Source organism: Gallinula chloropus (genome assembly GCF_964237585.1).
Source record: "Gallinula chloropus genome assembly, chromosome: 20".
Taxonomy (NCBI): domain Eukaryota; kingdom Metazoa; phylum Chordata; class Aves; order Gruiformes; family Rallidae; genus Gallinula; species Gallinula chloropus.
In genome coordinates, this window is record NC_140105.1 from 10,383,231 (window position 1) to 10,405,059 (window position 21,829).

At 46.8% G+C, this 21,829-nt stretch overlaps 2 protein-coding genes across 2 annotated transcripts in view; both read right to left on the reverse strand.

Annotated features, from left to right (window-relative positions):
• Positions 1–1,314, reverse strand: part of FASN (fatty acid synthase) — a 42,072-nt gene extending 40,758 nt beyond the window's left edge. The window contains 1 exon segment of the mRNA XM_084273339.1: positions 1,178–1,314. The gene's annotated coding sequence lies outside the window, so the exon portion shown is untranslated.
• A 3,645-nt stretch (positions 1,315–4,959) lies between these two features.
• The window catches only part of CCDC57 (coiled-coil domain containing 57), a gene marked incomplete at both ends in the record, with an annotated part of 45,729 nt that continues 28,859 nt past the window's right edge, over positions 4,960–21,829 (reverse strand). Inside the window, 5 exon segments of the mRNA XM_084273750.1 lie at positions 4,960–5,183; positions 12,951–13,173; positions 13,529–13,651; positions 19,546–19,682; positions 20,415–20,643. Coding sequence (XP_084129876.1) covers positions 4,960–5,183; positions 12,951–13,173; positions 13,529–13,651; positions 19,546–19,682; positions 20,415–20,643 — 936 coding nt within the window.

The window sequence follows — 21,829 nt, forward strand, 5'->3', positions numbered from 1 at the left end:
CAGCTTGTTTCGAGAAGCACAGGGGTTGTGGAAGGCGAACCCTCTGCTTGCAGGGCCTGAAGCTTCTCCTCGATTTCGTGCTCCAAAGCCCCCCAGACCACTCTCTGGAGGAGAGACAGGGCCGACACAACCTGTTCCTGATCTAAGCACAGGAACAAAGCTTGTGGCGAGGAAAGAAGAGCCCTCGGTATCTCGGAGGGCCCTCACGCCAGGGAGGGAGCGTGGAATGAAAACCAAGCAGGCACAAAACCATCAGGGCCGAGAGAACCGCAGCGCCGGACTCGGCTGCTGCACGATCGACCCGTGGGCTGCTTCACGTGAGCGGGCGGCTCGTCTCGAGTGGAAGCGCGAAGTTGAGCGGGACATGCGGCACCTTTCCGAGGCGGCTTCCTCGTACCTACTGAGGAGCCGCCTTTGACGCCGAACCCCTCCTCCCTCAGAAGCTGCGGTGCTACGCTAAACCCCGACACGGCGGGAGCGCGGCGCCGCCGCCGGGACAGAGCGGCCCATTCAGCCAGCCCCGGGGCCCGCCCGCGCCGGGCCAGGGCTCCGCGCCGCTCGCTCGGCGCCCCGGCTGCGGCAGCGCGGGGCCGCTGAGGCCGCCCAGCCCCCGCGGCGAGCGCTGCTCGCCCCGCACCAGGCGCGGCCCCCAGCGGAGCCCTGCCGCCGCTGCCCAGGAACGGCACGCCGAAGCTCGGGGGGGAACGGCTGGAAGACTCGCCCGGGCCGCGGTACTCCCGGCCGGGTTCCCTGCGATCCCCCGAGCCCAGCCGTCCCGACGGCGAGGGATCGCGGCGGCACGGCCCCCGCCCGCCGCCAAGATGGCCGAGCGCCAGCACTACAATGCAGCCGCTCAGCCTCCCTCCCTCCCTCCGCGCCACCTCGCCGTGCGGGCGGAGCGGGAGGCTGCGGCTCGGTAACCTGCGGCCGAACCAGCGGGGACCCTCCTCGGCGCGGCCGCGCTGGGAGGGGCGGCCCCGCAGCAACAGGGCGCGGCGGCCGCAGCGCAGAAGCTTCTGGGCGAGCGAGGCCGAACGCGACCACCCCTCAGCGCCCGCAGCGAGGCGCAGCCCCGCACGCCGCGGAGCGCAAGATGGAGCCTCCCCAGCGCGCCCGCCGAGCGCGGCGGCAGCCGCCGCTCTCCCCGGCCGCGCCGCATCCATTGTCCCGCCGGTACCTGCACAGGGGCGGAAGACTTCGTGCCGAGAGGACTCTGGCGTCAGCTCAGCACCGAGCTGCTACGGGGCGGGCTCTGCGGATAGACGCGACGCTGCGGTGGCTGGTACCAGGCTGCGAACGGCCGATGCTCCGCACTCCTCACTGTCTCCCTCTAGCTCCCACCGCTATTTAAGCAGCCGCCACCTCCGGCGGCCACGCCACATGGGCTGACAGTTTACTCCTCGCCGCAGTCCAATGAGAGCCGGGGCAGGGCCGCCCCGAGCCGGCCCCGGGGTGATGCCAACCCCTGCCCGCCGGAGCCGCTCTACGGGAGGAGGGGTCCCCGGCCAGGCCGGGGCGGACCCAGGCGTGCCCCCGTGCCCAAGGCACCGAGCCAAGATATCCCGCCCCGCCCCGCCCCGTATTGGAGGCCGCGGAAGGCCGGGCGCTGCAGGGTGTCTCTGGCTTTGGGCCGGCTTGGCCGGGGGCGAAACAAGCAGCGCGGGTCCACCGCTGCCGCGGACTACTTGGTGTCCCTGTCCCGGCTCCCCGCGGCTGTGCACACTACAGCTGCGCCGCGCCGGCACCGCGGCTCGGCCCGAGGGCCCGGCGAAGGCCCCCCGCGCGCGCGCGCGCGCTCCCGCAGCCCACAAAGGGAAAGGACGCGGGGCTGCACGCGCAATCCCGGGGCCGGCACCCAATCCGGAGGCGGGAGCGTGTGGGCGGGGGCGCGGCCCTGCCAATCGCGGGGCCCGTGGGGTGTTGCTAGGCGATAAGGCGATGTGGTGACGGCGGGAGGGGACGGCCGGGGCCGCCGGCGGAGCCAGCCGCGCTCCCCGCTCTTGGGCGGCCGCGGCGGTCGTTCACCCCGGCGCAGCGCGCGATCCCGGGGTTACCACAGGGCAAGCGAGCACGCCGGCCAGGGATGCGCTGCCCCGTGGCCGGGCCCATCGCGCCGCCGCGGCCTGGCGGGAGCGGGGCGGGAGGCAGGGGGGCGGGTCGCCGCAGAGGGCGGGTCGCCGCCGCGCTCCCCGCCGTGCCCCTGCGACGCCCACCGAAGGACGGGAAAGGGCGAGATCGCCTTTTATCCGCTTTATTTTTTTTAAAAATAGCTCATACCGAAGGAATGAGCAGCTTTGGTTTTCGTTCTGTCTCACCAAAGAACCGTCCCCTCCCCGCCGCCCGGCCGTGGCGCAGCGAGCCCCCTCCTCACGGCCCGGCCGCGGGCACCGCACGCCTCGGGCAGCGCTCCCGCTGCCGTTAGCGCTTGTCGCGGCTGCCGGAGCCGCGCCGGGACGCTGCTGCTTCGCCATGCCCCTCGCTGGAGGCTTTCTCCGGGCAGAACTTTCGCCTTTGTCCATCTATCCCTCAAGGCTACGCTCGCTTTTTGACCCCCCCGTAACAGCCGCAAGCAGGAGCTTGCTCAGCACTCGGCTGGAATTCTCCTTTTCACACGCTCTTCTTTGTACAACTCCACAGCATCCACCTTGTCCCCACCTTCCCCCTCTGTTCTTTAAGAATCCATACCCCATTTGTTAAATATTCTGGTCGTAAGAGACACACATGAGAATTTCTCCCCTCTTACACGCTCAGCACAGCCTCCCCAGGCTGGGTCCAGGCAGGATGTTGATGCTCTTTATTGTCATCATACAATACCTCATTAATGTTCAGCATACCCACAGTGTTTCTCTGAAACAATGGCCAATAAATGAACTACTTCTCTTTTTTGTTCCTATCCAATAAAGAAACAATCGAGATCTATCATCTGCCCTTACCTACAACTGCCTTGAGGAAACCTGTTTCTCAGGGAAACTGAATAAATTAAAGTTGCATTTCTGGCAAGAGGTCTGCATGACCAGGCATGCCAGGTGCCATACGGCAGGGTACTGAGGGGGGGAATGGAACCAAACCACAAAGAAACCACCCCAACTGCCCTTCAAGCAAACAAAACCTCCCTAAAACCTGCAAAGAAACCTACACAAAGGCCTTTCTGAAGTCTGCAGCTCAAGGGCTGATACCCACCATGCAAGGAACAGAGGCTCAGGAGCAGCATACAAAGATCATGGAACACATTGCTCTTTTTTTTTCTAAGAGCCCACTGCTTTTAACAACTGTAAAGACACAGCACTTCATAGCCCTGAAATGCTGTGCATCCCTCACAGTTCAATATTAAACATGGAATTGGGAAGAAAAAAAGTACTTTTCAGGATAATCTACAGCTATTAAAAACCTTTGGAATTTACACAGCGTTCTAGAAATAACCAGTGAGAGCTGCAACTGGTGTGATCTGGGCCAAAATTCCTGTACTTGTTAGAAACCACTATGCTTTGAGCTACAGAAAGAGCTCATTCAGGGGCTGGTTCAAGGGAATGCGTCGTGTTGTTCCGGCCAGCTCATGAACAATGTTAAACGTTGAATCCAACGACAGGATTTCCAAGCAATTAAATGATTTGCAAAGCCCTGGTGTGGGCTTGGTACATCTCAATGAAATTTACTGCAGATTTAGCATCTGATGGTAGCACCTCTGCACCAAAGCAAAACATTCTCAGCAGGGAGGAGAAAAAGCATTATTCAGATTCTCCGGAGTATCACGGCCACACTGTCCTCATGTGACACAGAGAGCAGCTGCTTGCAGAGAGTACCAGGAAAGCATTCCTAAAAAGAAAAGTGCTACAGAAAAAAAAACACCACCCCAGCAGTCATTGGTAAGTAGCACTCATCCTTCATTCATCCTGTTTAGGTTTTATAGGGTTTTAGCAGCAACTGCGAGGTGTCACTTCAGTGATACTACTCACAGAGACACAGAATCACTTCGCTTGGAAGGAACCTCCTCAGATCACCTAGACCCAGCTCTGTGTTCAAGGAGGGCCAGCTGGAACAGGGTGCCCAGGACTATGTCTAGTTGGGTTTTGACCATCTCCATGGATGGACACTCCACAACCTCTCCAGGGAACCTGTTCCAGTGCTCAGCCATCCTCATAGTAAAAATAAAAAAGGTTTTTCTTGTGTTTTTTCACATGTATTTCCTTTATTTATAGTACATTAATCACTGTAATATTCTAAGATAACTCAGCATTACTGAAAATGTGACAAAAATACACTAATTGTTTGTTTCAGTGTCCTGGCAGTGTGAGATGCCTTTCACTCAAGACCTGCTTTTGTACTATTCTAAGTGTTGCTAATGAATGGTTTTCCCAGCTTTAAACTCTCTGCACTCTCCTGTTGAAGAAAAATACAATTCCTGGGGTGACAATAGAAATTCAACTGCAGACACTTTCATGCTGTCTCAACTAGTGGAAAGAGCTGCAGAAGATGAGAAACAATACAGACTGAAGTGTAATCTTTTCAACCCCCCCTTCTTTCAAGTAGAGAGATAGCTGCACAGGATTAACGGTTGCATTGTTAATTATAAGAAAACAAGTTGGTTGAGGCATCCCACTTCTAAGCTTAAATCACATATAGTTTCTCAACAAAATATTTGCTAAAGACCTGCAAGCCCTGCCTAAAGGCACAGGGCTTTACATATGTATTAACCAGGCATTTCTAAATCCATGATGCAAGCGATATTTAACATATGTAATTAAAATAAATCAGTATTAACAGTGAAGACTGTAATGTCAGTATGTACACAGATTAACCCTTTATTTTCTTTTCATATGAAACACAGTATTTCTTCTCCTTTCTGGCTGCAAACATCCCAATTTGTCATACAATAATGAAGCCTGTATCTATATCTGATTTACAGATTTCCCAGTAAGTTAATAGTAAGTGATGACCTAGAACTTTCTGCCAACAAAGAAATCAGTCTTTAATATTATAGTTACGGATTTTAGGTGTTTTAGAAGGGATTTTTTGTTTTATGGGACGAGCACAAGACAATTTCCTGGATTTTAACTTCTGTTGAACTTCCAGCCTGGTTCCTCTGACTCTCAAATCTGCAGCTGGCATTTCATGTTTCTTCTTGGCTTTGGTATTTTGCTGAGATTCTTCAGATTGCCCAGTTGAAGGTATAACTTCAAACTCCACTGTTCAAAAAAAGAAAGAAAAATTCATTTGCAGTTATGCAATTCTGAAAGTGGATAGCTGAAGAGAACAGGATTACTCTTTTTCTCTAAATACACTGCTGCTATAGTGCCACATGGTACAAGTCCTATACTGAGTGAGTAGCAGGAACATTTCTATACATAGGAGGCACAGAGCTGTCTGCTAAAACTTGCTCTGCTGTTGGTATGGAGCATTTCCTGCTCAATCCTCACTTCATCTGTACCTGTTTAGCATCAGGCTGCTTAAGACAGGAGAAAGGAGACAGCTGGGAGGTCAGTTTAACTGTTCAAGAACTATGTATCTGTGCAGTTGTTTTTAAACATCACATTTTGCAAGTTTACCCATCTCCATTGTGAGACAACACCTGTATTACTCAGGGCAACACCAACAGACTGGACAACATCACACTCAGTTAGGCCTACCTGTTCCCATGGTTTGAAATGGTGATAAAGGAGTTGGCTGCAATAGTTTGATTCATTTCAAGGAATCACCATCAGCCATAAAAGCTGCAGCAAAACATGTCTGGATATGCATGATCCTGGGGGCTCCAAGGCTGTTCTGCATGCTTGACCAGGCTGCAGCTCTACCAGTGCCCTTTGGGGGTTTGTGTTGGGTTCTGTTTAGTCTTCTCTCCCAGAGGAAGGAATTTACTGTGGGCTAACTCAAAAGGTAACATCTTTGGTTGGGAAGCAGGGGGGCTGGTCTTAAAAGCAATCAGGGTCCATTCTGCAGCCTCTCAGGTAATTATCTCTAACTAACTGAGCTTTACTCTTATCAGAGGCTTCATTAGGGAAGGGAAGTGGGATGGGTCAGTCACAGTATTTATCGTGTGCTGTAGGTGAATTCACAGGCTCCAGCCACTTCCTCCTGATTTTTCAAGGCACTGAGATTTTTCACTTGATCTTTTCTATCAAGATCCAAAGCAGAGAGCAGAAGTACTCCTAATATACTGGAGATAACTCACACTGCAGCGTCCTGTGCTAGCTGGGTGTGATGGGGTTCAGGCAATCACAAAGCAAGAACAAGAGGTGCACAAATTGAAAGAGAGAAGTTATTAGCATGGTAAGGTAAATTTTCACAGTCAACAGAGCATGGCAGAAAGTCCAAACACAATTCTATATGGAAAGAAAAAAACCCAACTATTTAATTATGGAATGAATTAAACTCTTGAGGCTTTATAGCTCCAGGCAAAGCCTGACTCTGGGGCCAGTGTCAAAACATGACACTTTCAAAAATAATTCGTAGGTTCAGCTTTAGCTTGAACCAGCTGTTCACTCCTGTGTGTGCAATCTCCACACTGAGTAAGGCATTTGTTATTACAGGTGGCAAAAGCTCAGTGGGCTCTTGTGCTGTTGATGCAGAATCACGTTGCTCAGCTTGCCACCTACTGGCTGTCCTCAGATGTGGACGATGGGAAAGAGGATGCTTGAGCTCGTGGAAGACCTTTTGGTGTATTTTCCTGCCTGGAAAAAGGACTTCAATAGGGCATTACCCTAGTCTGCTACCACTTCTGGCAGATAATAGAGCAGATTTCACAACATCAGCAGTTTAGAAGCGTGTCTGAAAGGCACTTCAAGAGTGATTTTGCTTGACCAGGAGTCAGTGCAGAATGAGATAACCTCTAAATAACAGCAGTGAGCAGATCCATAAACACCATGCAGTCAGCACTGCTTACAGACTGGGGTTTTTTTAAATATTCCCTCAGTTTTGAAGGGTCTTTTGTATTTGATCATGACTTTTAGAAGTAATGTCAGAGACCCTGTAGATACAAAGGCAAAGTAACCAGGCACCAAGGCACCACATGCATCCCTTCCTTTGAAGTCTGCTGTCTGTCTTTTGACATTAGTAGCAACACTAGAGTTACAAGTAATAGAGACTACCAAGTTAGTTGTTTGGAAGGACAGCACAGGACACAAGCATTCCATATGGCTGCTGTGAACTCTTGGGCTGTCAAAACTCCACATTAACACAGGAATTTAAAACCACAAAATCACAAATTTGTAAGGTTAGTTCTACAAAACCAGAAAAATACAAAGAACCAACACCCCAGACCTGCAAATCCTATTTAAAGTGAAATATCCTAAAAGAGAACACCAAACAGGGACCTTTATACACCACTGGTTTGGTTTGGGACTGTTCAAACGGGTGAAGGAGCCTGAGTAAAATCAGCATGAATATGCACCATGCACTAAAATTTAAACACAGTAACTTGGTTTTCATAAAGAAACAATGAAAAAGCATATCTAACCTACAAGCCTGTAAGGTACTTTCAGAAGTGACCTAAATGTTTAGTGTATAGAAATGTTTAACATGTCTTCTATGGTGTGTGTTAATTACAGTCAGAAATAATCTTCATGGATTATTCTTTCAGGACTAAAGAGATCCAGGTAGAAATGCTGTATGAGCAAAGTGAAATTTCCCCAAATGGAAAATTCAGTTTAAAACACTGGTCCTTAGGTATTTGCTTACAGCTAACAGTGTTTCTGAAGGAACACCAACTCAAACAAGCTCCTATTCAGGAGAAGAACATTTAAGTGAAGAAAATGTAACTAGGGGATTAGTTAATATTTGTGAAACACTTCAAAGATGAAGTTTTATGTAACGCAGAAAAGAAATCATGAGTCTTTTTCTCATTGGAGCTGGAGTGGAGCCAGAGCCAGAGCACTCTTTCTGTTTGTTAATGTTTTACCAGATTCTTTCTCTGGCCAGCTTTTTACCCACATGGATTGCTCTTAGAACTGTCAGTGATGTCAAAGCTGTTGAAATTCTGTCTAGTGTGGAAACACTTAAGATAACTTTTGATCCATAAAGTGTAGAATTTCAGACCATAGAGCTTTGCAAGCAACACTGACAATGAGAAGTAAAGAAATTCCCCCATGGAAGTTCAAGTAGTAAACCAGAAAAGTGACTTTGCTTCAGAGCTGCTTACCTGGGTTGTTAGGCTACAGTATAAACTCAAATCCCTAGGCCCAGAACACAGCTCTGAGTGCCTGTGGAGGTGGGGTTTCCCAAAATGTGCAGTGGTACCATCCACACACCTGCAGCCCTTCTCCTGCATGGAAAACAAAGAGTTTCACCTACCCCGAGCGTGTACGTAACAAGGGACTAGTGGGGACACTCTGAGCACAGCCAGAGGTTGCCTTATCCTCTTAATCCCTCTGCACTGACCCCAGCCTCTGTTGACTCAAGGAGATACAGCTGATCAGGAGCGTTTCACATGGTGCCACAGAGCAGCCTTCACAGCGCTGGCCTCATGCTGAACACAGTCTTACAGCTGAACTTTAGTAGGTGACATTTGCCTTTCTTTCCAGAGGGGGAAAAAAAAAAGTCCCCAACAGCAAGTAAAAAATGTATGAAGCTGAATTACTGGAAGAAAAAGCTGAATTACTGGAAGAAAAATATATTCTTCTTATATTAAAGTTACATTAATTAATTCTTCTTATATTAAAGTTATACTAATTAATTGTCTCTTAAGCTACATCTCTATCAATCTCCTCAGCATGACTACATTTCACTGAATCACCCTGTGGCCCCCAGGGAAATAGAGAAGCCTTGCAGCACGTACAGCATCTCATCTCACAGTTGTACATGTGCATCATGGTTCTCAGAGCAAAGCACACGACTCTTCTGAGAAGTGACTTTCCTTTGAGGTTGGCCTGATTGGTGTCCAAGATACATGGGACAGGGATTGCCAAGCCAAGTCTCCCACCTGCTCTCAAGCTCTGGGATAGGGCACATAAAAAGGCTAGAAATACAGCAGCTTGTTTCTTGCTAGTAAAGCCTGTGTAGGTCACAGTGATGCTTTTAGTATCACCGTGGCTGCATCTGTCTGCTGCTGTAGCAGGATCTTCTCTTTCAATAATACAGAACAATAAAAACAGCTGAACACGTGTTCCTTCTCAACCCTTTCTTTGCACTCATCTGTGCAATTACCATATAAATTATTAAATCCATCTCCCACAGTACAAAGTAAAAATCAGGAGGTAGAGTAAGGAGAGAGAAAAGGAAAGTATCTCATAGCCTCCTGATTGCTTGGATGCTCCCACAAGCCCTGAACTGGATGGTGAAACGAATAAAGCATGTAACAGTCCACTTCAGCAACTCAGTGTTAACATGTAGTCATAAGCACTCCAAAACACATTGAGTCATTGAATTGTGTCATGTGCTGGAAATACAGCCCGTTGTGGGGCTCACTAGACATGCCAACCATTTTAAGTCCCAATAGGCTGTTTTGGCCAGGAAAAGAATGAATGAAGCTGTTTAACAGGTTCAGAACAACCATTCTCACACTGGTGGTGTTGCTGTTTCACCAGAAACACTCATAGAAACCCAGCTACTGGTGGGACAGATCTGTACAGAGTTGAACTTGTAAAATAAATGTTTGAATAAGCAAACTAAACCTGCTTGCTCTGTCCCAGATCATCTTTTGGTGAGGGAGCTTTCAGGTCTGTGCGTGCGTCACTCGCGTCTGAAAGCCCAGCACCAAGTCACTCCATCCCAACGCCTGTTCTATCCCCTCTGACCATGTGTTTGATGAACACATTAAATACAAGTGAGTGGTTTTCAACAGGAAAGACTGAGTTATGTGTCCAGAGCTCAGGCATGAAAAATAATGCAAACCTCTGCTAAAGATGAGAAGAATTCCCTGAAAAATATCTGGATTCTGCTCTGAGGTGATAAGAGAAAAAAAGAAGGAGGAAAATAATTAAGATTTTTGAGAATTCAGCCTAGTAGCATTAAAGATACCATTTGAATGGTTTCCTGGAGGAGAAAGCTCAGCAACATGGGAGGTTTTCAAAGTCTGTTTTTTCAGTGCAGCATTTCAGGGCCTGCATGCTGGAGTAAGAAGCTCACTCAAGTGCTCTTAGGGTCAATGTGGGCGCAGAGATCAAATTAAGCCTGTTTGCAGGAAAAAAAACCCCCACCCCTTATTGATATTCTACTTGTTTCACGTTAGCAGTATCATCTTTCCCTTTTGCTATTTTCTAGATCCCCAAAAATCTACAGTAAGTTTTGCAACCGTGGCTGGAAATTTCTAGACATTAAGAAACTGATGTCCTTGTAAGGCTGCCAGTGGTGTTGCATCACGCATACAGCAGCACGAAACTGCATGGCACTATCAGGAATGTTTCAAAGACATCCTTTGGCTTACCCTGTCAATATAGGCCTGACCTGAAATACTCTTCCTATTTCAGCCCCAGCCCCACAAGAAAAGCACATGAGTCATGACTGGCAGCACCGTGTCCCTTCCAGTCCCACAGGTGTGTCAGTGCGCATTGCTCTGGCCCTGCAATGCGCTGCTGCTGTGGGTCCATACCCTCATAATCCATTCTTCCTTTTGAAAGACCTCTTAAATAGCTTGTGTGTGTGTGTGTGGTGCTAATGATGGGTCATCACATCTATACACTGCTTTAAAAATAGACCTAAGTAGGCTGGAAAGGACCTCTGGGTGAAATATCACAGTGCTCATCACTCCCTGCTCAGAATTTCTCTTAACGCAACGTGTGTCCACATGCTCTCTTCTCACTGGGCACCTCTGAGAGCCTGGCTCTGTCTTCTCCAAAATTCCTCACTGGGTACTTGCAAAGCTATAACCAGACCACTAGTTACTCTTCCTTTTCCACACTGAGTAACCCAACTCTCTAAATCTCTACTTGTGTGATGTGCTTCAGCACCTGATACATTTTGGTGACACTCTGCTAGACTCCAGTTTGTGAGTTCTTTGTACCAGAGGGTCCAAAACAGGACACAGTACTCCAGATGTGGCCTCACAACCACCAAATAGATGGGATTGAATCACTTCCCTTAACCCACTGGTTGCATTCTTGCTCCTGCCACCTGGTATATGGTGAACAGCACATGAATATCTATGTAATGGCAGCAGGTCACTATTAATCACAGAATCACAGGGGTGGGAAGGGACCTCCAGAGCCCATGGGGTCCAACCCCCTGCCAAAGCAGGGTCCCTAGGACAGGTCACACAGGTCGGTGTCCAGACAGGTCTGGAATCTCTCCAGAGAAGGAGACTCCACACCCCCTGGGCAGCCTGTCCCAGGGCTCCCTCACCCTCACTGGGAAGAAGTTCTTCCCCAGATTGGTGTGGAACTCCCTGGGCTCCAACTTGAGGCCATCGCCCCTTGTCCTGTCCCCACAGACACTGAGCAAAGGCTGCCCATGTCCCCCTGTATCCCACCCTTCAGATATTGATACCCATTGATCAGATCCCCTCTCAGGCTTCTCAAGGCGGAACAGTCCCAGCTCACTCAGCCTTTCCTCACAGGGGAGATGCTCCAGGCCTTTAATCACCTTCATAGCCTCCTCTGGACTCTCTCCAGGAGATCCCTGTCTTTTTATCCCAGGAAGCCCAAAACTGGGCACAACACTCCAGCTGGGGCCTGACCAGGGCAGAGCAGAGGGGAAGGATCCCCTCCTGTGACCTGCTGGCCATGCTCATTTTGATGCAAATGAGATACAAAGCTCATTTGAATGGCTGTTATATTATTCAACATCTGCCATCAGATCTCAGGAATAATGATGATGATAAAAATAGTATTGAAACCAAAGACCCAAACAACCCTCACAAGCCTCACAGCATTGCAAGGAATGATTTATCCAATGCTATGCCTCTTATTAAAAAATAAAAATCACTTTCACTTGAAACATTTGGGAGAAATATTTGTCTATTTATAAAGACAAAAAACCCCCAAAACCAAACACCCCCCCAAAAAAACCCCAAGTTTACAGTCCTGAGAAACACACTCTCCATCATTAGCCATCCTTGAAATTTTTTCAGTATTAACACTTCAGGCCATTACTTTTTGTCCTGTCCACAGCAGGTGTCTTCCAAAGATTTGCCAGGGAAGGATTACTTCATGAACATGCCAACAGTTTGGGAGACAAAAGGTTCATGTGCAATACACCACCCAGCATCATGGCTGCCATTAAAAAGGTCCTTTACAATTTGCCTGTGAAGAGGCAACACTGACACTGCAGGTACCTTGCAAATGGTGCTTCTGCTGAAGTTCCCAAGAACACGTGGTGCTTTCTGATTAACAGTGATTAATGTCCAGTCCATGACCTAGGTTTTACCTTCTCCTCTCATCCTACCTCTGATAAAGTCTGACATGTAAGGTCAGGATGCTGTCTCCCATGTAAGAATTTGTATCATTTGTATCTGGTTTTATTCTTTTCCATGTTCCTGAACGTGGAATAACCTAGTGAATAACCTAGTTCACTGTGTGCCCACAGCATATTGCACATTACACCCATGATCTCACTTTCAGCCTTTAGGCCTCAGCACAGCAAGCAGTAGTGTAGCTATTAACCTGCCACAAAAATAATGATTAGCAAGGATTTGCTAAATTACAGTTTGATCTCACAGTTACTTGGCAACACACGATGTGTGCAATTCTCAGACAGACACTTTCATATCTGCCCCAGATAAGGTTCAGGCTATGTCAAAACAAAAGGGCACCTGGTGTTTTCCAGGAGTATTTAATAAAAGGGGAGAGGTGTTTGCAACAATGGCAATAAAACCAGAGAGCTATATAGGTATTTTTTACTTATTGGCAATGGTGAAATGCCTGGTGGATCACTTCAAGCAACTTGGTAGATCTTCAGGTTCTGATTAGAGGGCTGTAACATCAGTGGCAGTTATATTAACAAATGTGGGAAGGGGCAGAACCCACTGCTGTGCTTCCATTCTTCTGAGCAGTCACACACCATCACTGCTTTCCAAACATGCTTACCTTGGTCAGTGTGCTTGTGGTGACTGAGGACAGAAGGGCTCCATCCCATCTCTAAGGGTGGCCAAATACCCTGGCAGAAATCGGGCGCTGTAGGTGAAGCAAGCTGGACCTGCTGGGCTCTCCTGGGCCTGGGCCTGAGTGTCTGGCTCTGCTCAGTCTCTGGGGATGTATCTGCCTTTCCTGGCTCTGCCCCATGATTCTCAACAGTGAAATCCAAGGGAACCTGTTCAAATTCAAACACAACCTCACAGGGACAGGCACCTCCCACATCACAGGCAGCTGCGCATCGGTTCCAGCTCACGGTGGCACGTTGGGCTTGGAAAGGTGGGTTTCAGCAAGAGGCAAGACAAAAGAAAGTTATTATTGTTAATTCTGAAAGGTTGTACAAGCAGATTAGTTACAACATCAGGAGAGTGATTGAGAAACCTCAGTTTACTGTTAACAAAGACTATTCTACACAAAACTGTAACTTCAAAAAATGCATCTATTTTTCAGCCTTCCGGGTGATTATTGGGGAGCAGCTCAATTGAAAAATCCAACTGAAGGCAAATTCCATTGGTGATAAAACAGCACTGTACCTCAGCAGATGGTGATTCTGTTCTTTCCCCACAGCTGCTTGAAGCTTCTTCATCCTTTAAGCCAGGGCAGGCCACTAGAGAAGAGATCCTTGAGGGATGCTGTTGCTTTGCATACTGCAGCTCCTAATATGAAATGCTACATTAAACCAAATAACTCATAGTCTCTGAAAGTAATACATTTATAGCTCAGTTTGCTATTATACTACTAGATTTAAAATAATCAGTTATAAATAATATTAAGCAATTAATGTTCCCTTCTGATCAGCAGGGCCAAATCACTGTCACTATTACCCTGCTTGTTACTCAGATTTATGTTGTCATTCTTCACTTTCACCTTTTCTTATAGAAGAAAAAAATCCCCCAAAAGTCCTAAAAATCCAAATAACATAAAGCAGCCACAGACAAGGAATTTATCAGCATCAAAAAAAAATCCTAATTACCCCACAAAGTTGCACCAGTTTTCAACATGTAGCAATTAAAGTGAGATTTGATTAAAAGAGAATTGCCTTGGCTCTGTCACAGGAGAGGAAAACAAACAGTAAAGACTTTTGCTATGTATTTAAGACTGAAGAAACAAACTGAGCCCATCATATAGCACAACTGACACTGAAATTCATGTAGCTGGAATAGTAATACAGTCTCTCAGCTTTTGGTAAGGAGGATGACCTTGAACACAGAGGCAAATGCAGCCTGGCTAGGAGCAGTGATTACTTAGAAGAAAACCACCAAAAACAGAGTATCAGTGTTTGGAAGCTCAACCTGGAGCTCAGCTTCACTGCAGAAGCTGAAGCCTCAGCAGGTATGTTCTGGGTAAAGAGCAGACTGGAATGAGCCTACTGAAGATCAACAGCTTGGACATAAAAAGGACTATACTTCTTTCTAGTCTGGACAAGTTCTGGCAGTCCCAAAGGTTCCAGAGCTGGAATGATTCTCAGTGACAGCCACTTCAGCCTTGACCTTCAAGTAACCCATGAGCTGAAGAGCTGGGACTACTACTCCTGGAGTTCAGCATACCACTGGAAACTCACAGCCAAAAGCTGCCTCTCCAAGAGCCAGGGGCACAATTGTATTTTAAAAATCGATTTATTCTTACAAAAGATAGAAGAACATTTAATGGTTTTAAAAAGAACATGGGAGATGCAAGATATCAATAAAAATAGCAAACACAGTCCCAAGCTTGTTAAAAATAAATCAAGGCAAGGCTGGAAGGGGTGGGCAGTGAACATTCCTCTCCATTCAAGAGCCAGCTTAGCTCTAAGATGGGTTGTGAAAGAAAAAAAAAATCAAGAGGTGGAGAAGAGAAAAGAAACCCTATTTCCAGGCTTCCTGCACCCTTCAACAGCTGCAGCTCCTCTTTCCTTCTGAAACCTCCACAAGAGGGAGACCAGAATCATGCTCACGACTCATCTCAGCCCAGACCTGACCTTTCCACCTTGGAGTTTTACATAAAGTTTAGGATCTCCTGCTCCAAAAGCAGCCCATACCACTGTCCCATAACATGTATCACTGACATGCCAGAGAGGCTATTTATTTAATGCTCCCAAACTTCTCTGAGGACCTTGCTCAGGCTACAAGAAGATGCTAGTGCTTCTTGTGAGAGTGCTGCTGTGACTGCTCTTGTTTACATCCTCAGGCTGTCAGTGAAGACCTGTGAAACAGCCCTGCCTCACCAGAGCTGTTCCCACAGAGCCTGAATGCAATGGGGCAGCCTTGAGTACAAGGGGACAAAGCCCTGGAGGGAAGAGGGGCCCAAGGCAGCATTCAAGAGTCACCTCCTCTGAGCCCAGGGGTGATGTATCCCAGCAAAGAGGAAATGAGGCAGAAACACCAAGAGGCCTGTATGGGTGAACAAGGAGCTCCTGGGCAAGCTCAAGGCAAAAAAGCAAGCCTGTGGAGGGTGGAAGGAAGGGCAAGGGCCTGCATGTGGGTTGGTGTAACCCCAAGCACAACTCAGGCTGGGTGGGGAATGGATTTAGAGCTTCCCTGAGGAGAAGGACTTGGGGGTGCTGATGGATGAGAAGCTCAACGTGAGCTGGCAGCGTGTGCTGGCAGCTCAGAAGGCCAACTGTGCCCTGGGCTGCATCAAGAACAGCGTGACCAGCAGGTTGAGAGAGGGGGTTCTGCCTCTCTACTCTGCTCCTGTGAGACCCCACCTGGAGTATTGTGTCCAGTTCTGGGGTCCCCAGTACAGTAAAGACATAGAGCTGTTTGGGCAGGTCCAGAGGAGGCCATGAAGATGATCAGGGGGCTGGAGCACCGCTCCCCTATGAAGACAACCAGCAAGAGTTGGGCTTGTTCAGCCTGGAGAAGAGAAGGTTCTGGGGAGACCTAATCACAATATACCAATACTTACAGGGGTCCTGTAGGGAAGTGGGAGAGGGACTGTTCACCATGGAGTGCAGTGACAGGACAAGGGGCAATGGCTTTAAGCTGAAAGAGGGTAGGTTTAGATTAGATGTTAGGAAGAAATTCTTGACTCTCAGGGTGCTGAGGCTCTGGCACAGGGTGCCCAGAGAGGCTGTGGAAGCCCCATCCCTGGAAGTGTTTAAGGACAGGTTAGATGGGGCTTTGGGCAACCTGGCCTAATGAAGGTGTCCCTGCCCATGGCAGGAGGGTTGGAACTAGATGATCCTTGGGGTCCCTTCCAAGCCAAAACATTCCATGATTCTATGAATAATTTGACTTTCACTGTGCTATGCCCTAACTAGTATTTCTGATGCCCTCATTAATACTTCTGATGTCAGAAGAACTTGATTAGGTACATTTCTGTAAAATTTACCAGATTCTCCAGCTCTCACTGCAATTACCTGACTGACCTGGTAACAGTTCTCAGTCTCTGTTATCTTGGACTATCTGCTATATCCAAGGAAAACCAAGTTTCCATTAGCTCTGTGAGGGTACACCAGATGGCATTTTCAGTTTATCACTGTCTGATGGATGGTTTACAATATTTGCTCACACTGCAACCTTTAAAACTTCTTCATTGACTAATGGGCAGTAAAGAAGAACAGAGGCTTATTTTCAGTCAAGCAATCTGTTCAAATGTGCTTCTAATTGACTCTAACAGCAGAGCCTTTCAGACTTCAGGCAACCTTTCTCCATCAGACAGGAGTGCCCCTCCTGCTGGGTATCTTCTGCTATGAAGAAGCTATGAGAAATTCAGGCACCTGTGATAGGACACCCAAACACATAGGTTGCTTGGAGATCCTTTTCATTTCACATTCAAATGTTTGAGGGTTCCAAACAAGTACTACCTGCTTTTACTACTGTTCTTTATCCAAGGGAATAGAGATCCTGTTCAGAAGCTGGATAAGTGTCTGCCTGAAGACCTGAGAGCAGCACACTCCATCCTGTAGACACTCTGTGTTCAAATGGTAAATTAAAACAGTTGGGATGTTGTAATACAATCTGACATGATAGGATTATCTCCTGTGTAGTTTCATATGATCACAGAGATCTTAGTATACAAAAAGAGAAACATTAAACTTCAACCTCCTACATATATATTCCTGGATGAACTTTTGTAATCTACAAAAAGGGTCTCAATCTGCTCTTGATTGCAGGTAAGAGAAATCAGAACGCACAGGGAGAGAATTACAAAGAAATAGGATCCTCCAGAGGAGATCTGCTTTAATTCAGTTGATTCCTCCCCAAAGGCAGAGGACATTGCAGTTTCAATCTAACAGGCTGGCAGCTTGGACAGCAGCTCAGCAGAAAAGACACAGGAAACCTGTTGAACACGAGGCAGCGATGTGTTCGTGAGGCCTTTGGCCAGCAGCATCCTGGGCTGCATCAGGAAAAGCAGCACCAGTGGGTCAGGGGAGGTGATTATTTCCCTCTACTGGTGCAATGACATTTAGAGTATTGTGTTCCCAGTACAAGACAGACATGGACATACTGGAGCAAGTCCAGCAAACAGCCACAAGGATGGTCAGTGAATTGGAGCATCTGACATAGGAGGAGAGGTTGGGGAGCTTGACCTTGTTTGGCCTCCAGCAGACACAGGCCAGGAGTGATCTCTTCAACACACAGAAGCACCTGATGGGGATGGTGAGAGGAGGTACAGATGGCTGAGCCAGACTCTTCTCAGTGGTACACAGTGGAAGGAGAGGCAGTGGGCAGGAAGTGAAGCACACAACCAACAAACCCCAACAAAACCCCAACCTAAAACCAAACCCCAACCTTCTTTACTGGGGAGGTAGAGACAAACTCTGGCACAAGTTGCCCAGAGAGGTTCCCAGAGGAAGTATCTCCCCAACTGAACTTGGTTAATAATTCTACTGGAGTTTTATACCCCCGAGCAACAACCTCACCCCTTCTGAAAGAACATTATTTGCTGCCCTCAAAACTACAACGACAATCAGCTGCTCTGACTCAATCCTCACAGGAACAAATCTGCTGATCAATTAAGTAAAGTACATAGTGAAATCCTGACTATCAAAGTCACTGGGAGGTTTGCCACTAACCACAAGGGGAGCCAGGATTTACCCATTTGCCTCTGTGACGAAAGGTGCAACTTAACCATTCAAAGTTGCATACTAATTACAAAAGAGAAGAGATGGGTTAATTATATATCCTGCTTTCATCTGTGGAAAATGTGCTATGACATAATTTGGACAAGGTCTTTTGAAAATCCCACCACTGTGGTTATTTGGAAATATGCTCACTGATTAATCATTTTCAGGTTTACCTTGGAACACACTGCAGATCCTTCAAAGGGCCTATCTTACTTATTTAACACTAAGCTTTATGAAACTCCTATTTGTAATTCCAGATTGCATTCATGAGGCATTAACACAAGTGTTACTGAAGTTCCTTGGATGAAAAATCATGTTTTAGAAAGTAAATATTTAAGTCCCAAATATAACTGTTCAGGTAAATGGGGTAACATCTGGTTGGTGGCCAGTCACTAGTGGTGTTCCCCAGGGATCAATCTGAGGGCCAGTTCTCTTCAATGTTTCTATCAATGACCTGGACATAGGAGCTGAGTGAGCATTAAGTAAGTTTGCTGATGATACTAAATTAGGAGGACTCACTGGTTCCCTTGAGGATAAAGAGACCTTACAGAGAGATCTTGATAAATTGGGGCGCTTTGCAGTCACTAATCATATAAAATTTAACAAGACCAGATGCTGGATTCTGCACCTGGCACAGTGTAATCTTGGAATTCTGTATAGACTGGGGAGCAAAAGGTCAGAGTGCAGCCCTACACAAAGGGATCTGGTGGGTTTGGCTGATGGTAAACTCAAAATGAGTCAGCTCCCACAGGGGCAACCATATCCTTAGGCCCAGTATAGCTAACTGGTCAAAAGGAGTCATTGTCCCACTGTGGTCAGCACTGATGGGGTCTCACCTCAAGTACTGTGTGCAGTTTTGGGCTCCACAATATGAAACACACATAGAAATATGATAATGTGTCCAAAGGAGGGCAACACAGATGGTGGAATGACTGGGGGACAAGGAGTGGCTTGAGGAAACTTGGCTTGTTCAGCTTAGAAAAGAGGCCACTGACGGATAACCTCATGGCTGTCTACAACTTCCTCACAGGGGGAGCAGAGAAGGGGGTGCTGATCTCTTCTTTCTGGGGTGATACAATGTGAGGGAATGGCCTAAAGCTGCATCTGAGGAAGTTCAGCCTGGGCATCAGGAAGAAGTTCTTGCTGAGAAGGTGCCATGCACTGGAGCGAGCTCCCCAAGGAAGGGTTGTGGCTCCAAGCCTGTGTTCATGAAGCATTTGGACAATGCCCTTAGATACACAGTTTGACTTCCAGGCTGCCCTGTGTGGAGTCAAGACTTGAAGATCCTTATAGGTCACTTCCAGCTCAGGATATTACAAGATGCTATAAAATGTTCCAAGGTACCAAAGGAAGATTTAAGTAAATGACATATATTTAATTACATATATTTAGAGACAGCAAATGACACATAAATGCAGAGTTTTAAGGAAAGTTGTATTTAGGAAATTAGAAATGGCTTAACTCATCATTATCACACAGTTTCAGAAAGCATATTGTTACCTGTGTTGCAAGCCTGTGCTGTAGATGCCTTAAAGCTGATAGCTGGCACTGTGTCCTTCTGAGAAGTTCTCTTGGAAAAAGACTACCACAGGTAATACAAACTCTGCAGCACTTAGAGATAACAGGATGCCCAAGTCCTATGAAGGAGAGAAAATATTAAGGAAGGCATTGTCTGTTGTTATTTTGCCATTGATATTCCATGACAGAGGGGTTGGAACTACATGATCTTTGAGGTCCCTTCCAGCCCAAAACATTCTATGATTCTGTGATTTCCAGCAAGTGTTTACAGTGGATATAAATGAACCACAGAACACAGGTCTTCTCATAGAAGATGGATTCAATGCTCTGTGGAAACAGGTCTTGTGGGTTTTTTCCTTTGCTTCATTGCCAGAGAAATTGTTACATGGTAGTTAAATGTCCACAGTGAAATCTTCTTACATCATATATATACTCTTGACTCAAGTTTACTCCATTCTAAGCTTATTCTGCTTTCTCTTCCTCTTTCATAAAGCTTTGGTTTTTCTCCCAAGAGATAAACTGTATCTTTCCTGCTCTTCAAAGAACTCTTAGTTCAACTTCTAGTTCCCACACTGACACCTAAGCACCAGGGAGTCCTTCATCTAGGATGTTTGCCAACAAAAAGTTACTTCCTACAGACTCTTATTATTCTGTGTTAGCACATCCTATCCCAAGATAATCTCACTTGCAACAATTAGCACTGCAGCCTCACACAAACTATGCAGATCAAGAATCAGTCAGGTCCAGCACTATGTTTTCATACCAAAGTCTAGCTGTCTCCAGCTTAAAGGATGATTCCCAGGTTTTGGTCTAAACATACAAGCTAGCACATCTTTGGAGAATAAATTTACCTTCCTTTAATACCATTCCAAGTTCTGCCCTGAGGCTGTTTCCCATTTCAATCAGCTGTTGCTTCTCTTGGCTCAGAATTGAGATTTTTCTTGCTGCTTCCTTCAGTGTATTCTGCATTCCTTCTGGAGTGCAGCTGACACCAGAGTGAAGACCAACACCATAACCTGTGTCCTGGAACCCTTCTCCAAGACCTACCATCTTTTCTTTGGGAACTTTGGATTTTGGCTCCTGAAAAAGAGATAATACTTACAATGAATATTTAGAAAGTGTGCTCTGCAGGTTTAGAGGTCTGTACAAACACACATTGGAAACCAGTTGAAGAAAAAGTCCATTTTTGAGGGTCTGCCTTCAAGATTTTCCTATCAATATTGGGCAAGCAAACCACTGTAACAGCCTGGGATGTTTCCACAAATATTTTTAACTGTAAGTGTAAAATTATGCACATAGGATAAAAAAAAGTGTGACTGTAAAGTAAAGAGTACTCAACTTTAAGATAAAATGTTGAAAAACCAATTAACAGCAGATAGCAAGTACCACAAACCCAAGTGCACACACACATGGGGTGTAGGCATGACTTAAAACATTGTTTAAAGAGATTCATAGAATGTGTAAGGTTGGGAGGGACCTTTAAAGGCCATCTAGTCCCACCCCCCTGCAGTGAGCAGGGACACCTTGAACTAGATCAGGTTGCTCAGAGCCCCATCAAGCCTGACCTTGAATGTCTCCAGGGATGAAGCCTCTACCAGCCTCTCTGGGCACCCTGTGCCAGGGATCCACCACCCTCAGAGTGAAGAGCTTTTCCCTAATATCCAACCTCAACCTCCCCTTTTCAAGTTTAAACCATCACCCCTCCTCCTACTGCCACATGCCCTTGTAACAGTTCTTCCCCAGCTTTCCCCAGAGAAAGGCTGCAGAGTGAAAATAAAGATTCTGCAATGGGTTTTGTCTCTGCAAACCTGATGGAGCCCACTTGCACAGACACATTGTGACAGAATATCTACCCCAGAAAATCACAGCTTTCCTTTGAAGAGTTCTGTAACTGTGCTACTCCAGCCTCTTTACTACACAGACACTTCAACATTCATTTAAATACTCAGGATTCACTGAATAAATGTCTCTGTACAGACTTTTTAAACACTACTCATTGCCACAAGTATCTCAATGTGTCACATACAGTAAAATAATTTCCTGAACTTCTCATAAAAACATTCAACAGCATCACACAGAAGATTATTTTCAGGTACCAGACTGTAAGATGTAGTTAGGAGTGGAACTCAGAAATCTTTTTACCTTTAGATCCTTGTGCAGAGTAAAACTCTACAATACAAAAGAGAAAAAACACAGAAAAGGTAGGTACTAACAAAATGTGTGAGGAAAACCTCTCCTCAGAGCTGACACAAGGTGAAAAGGAGAA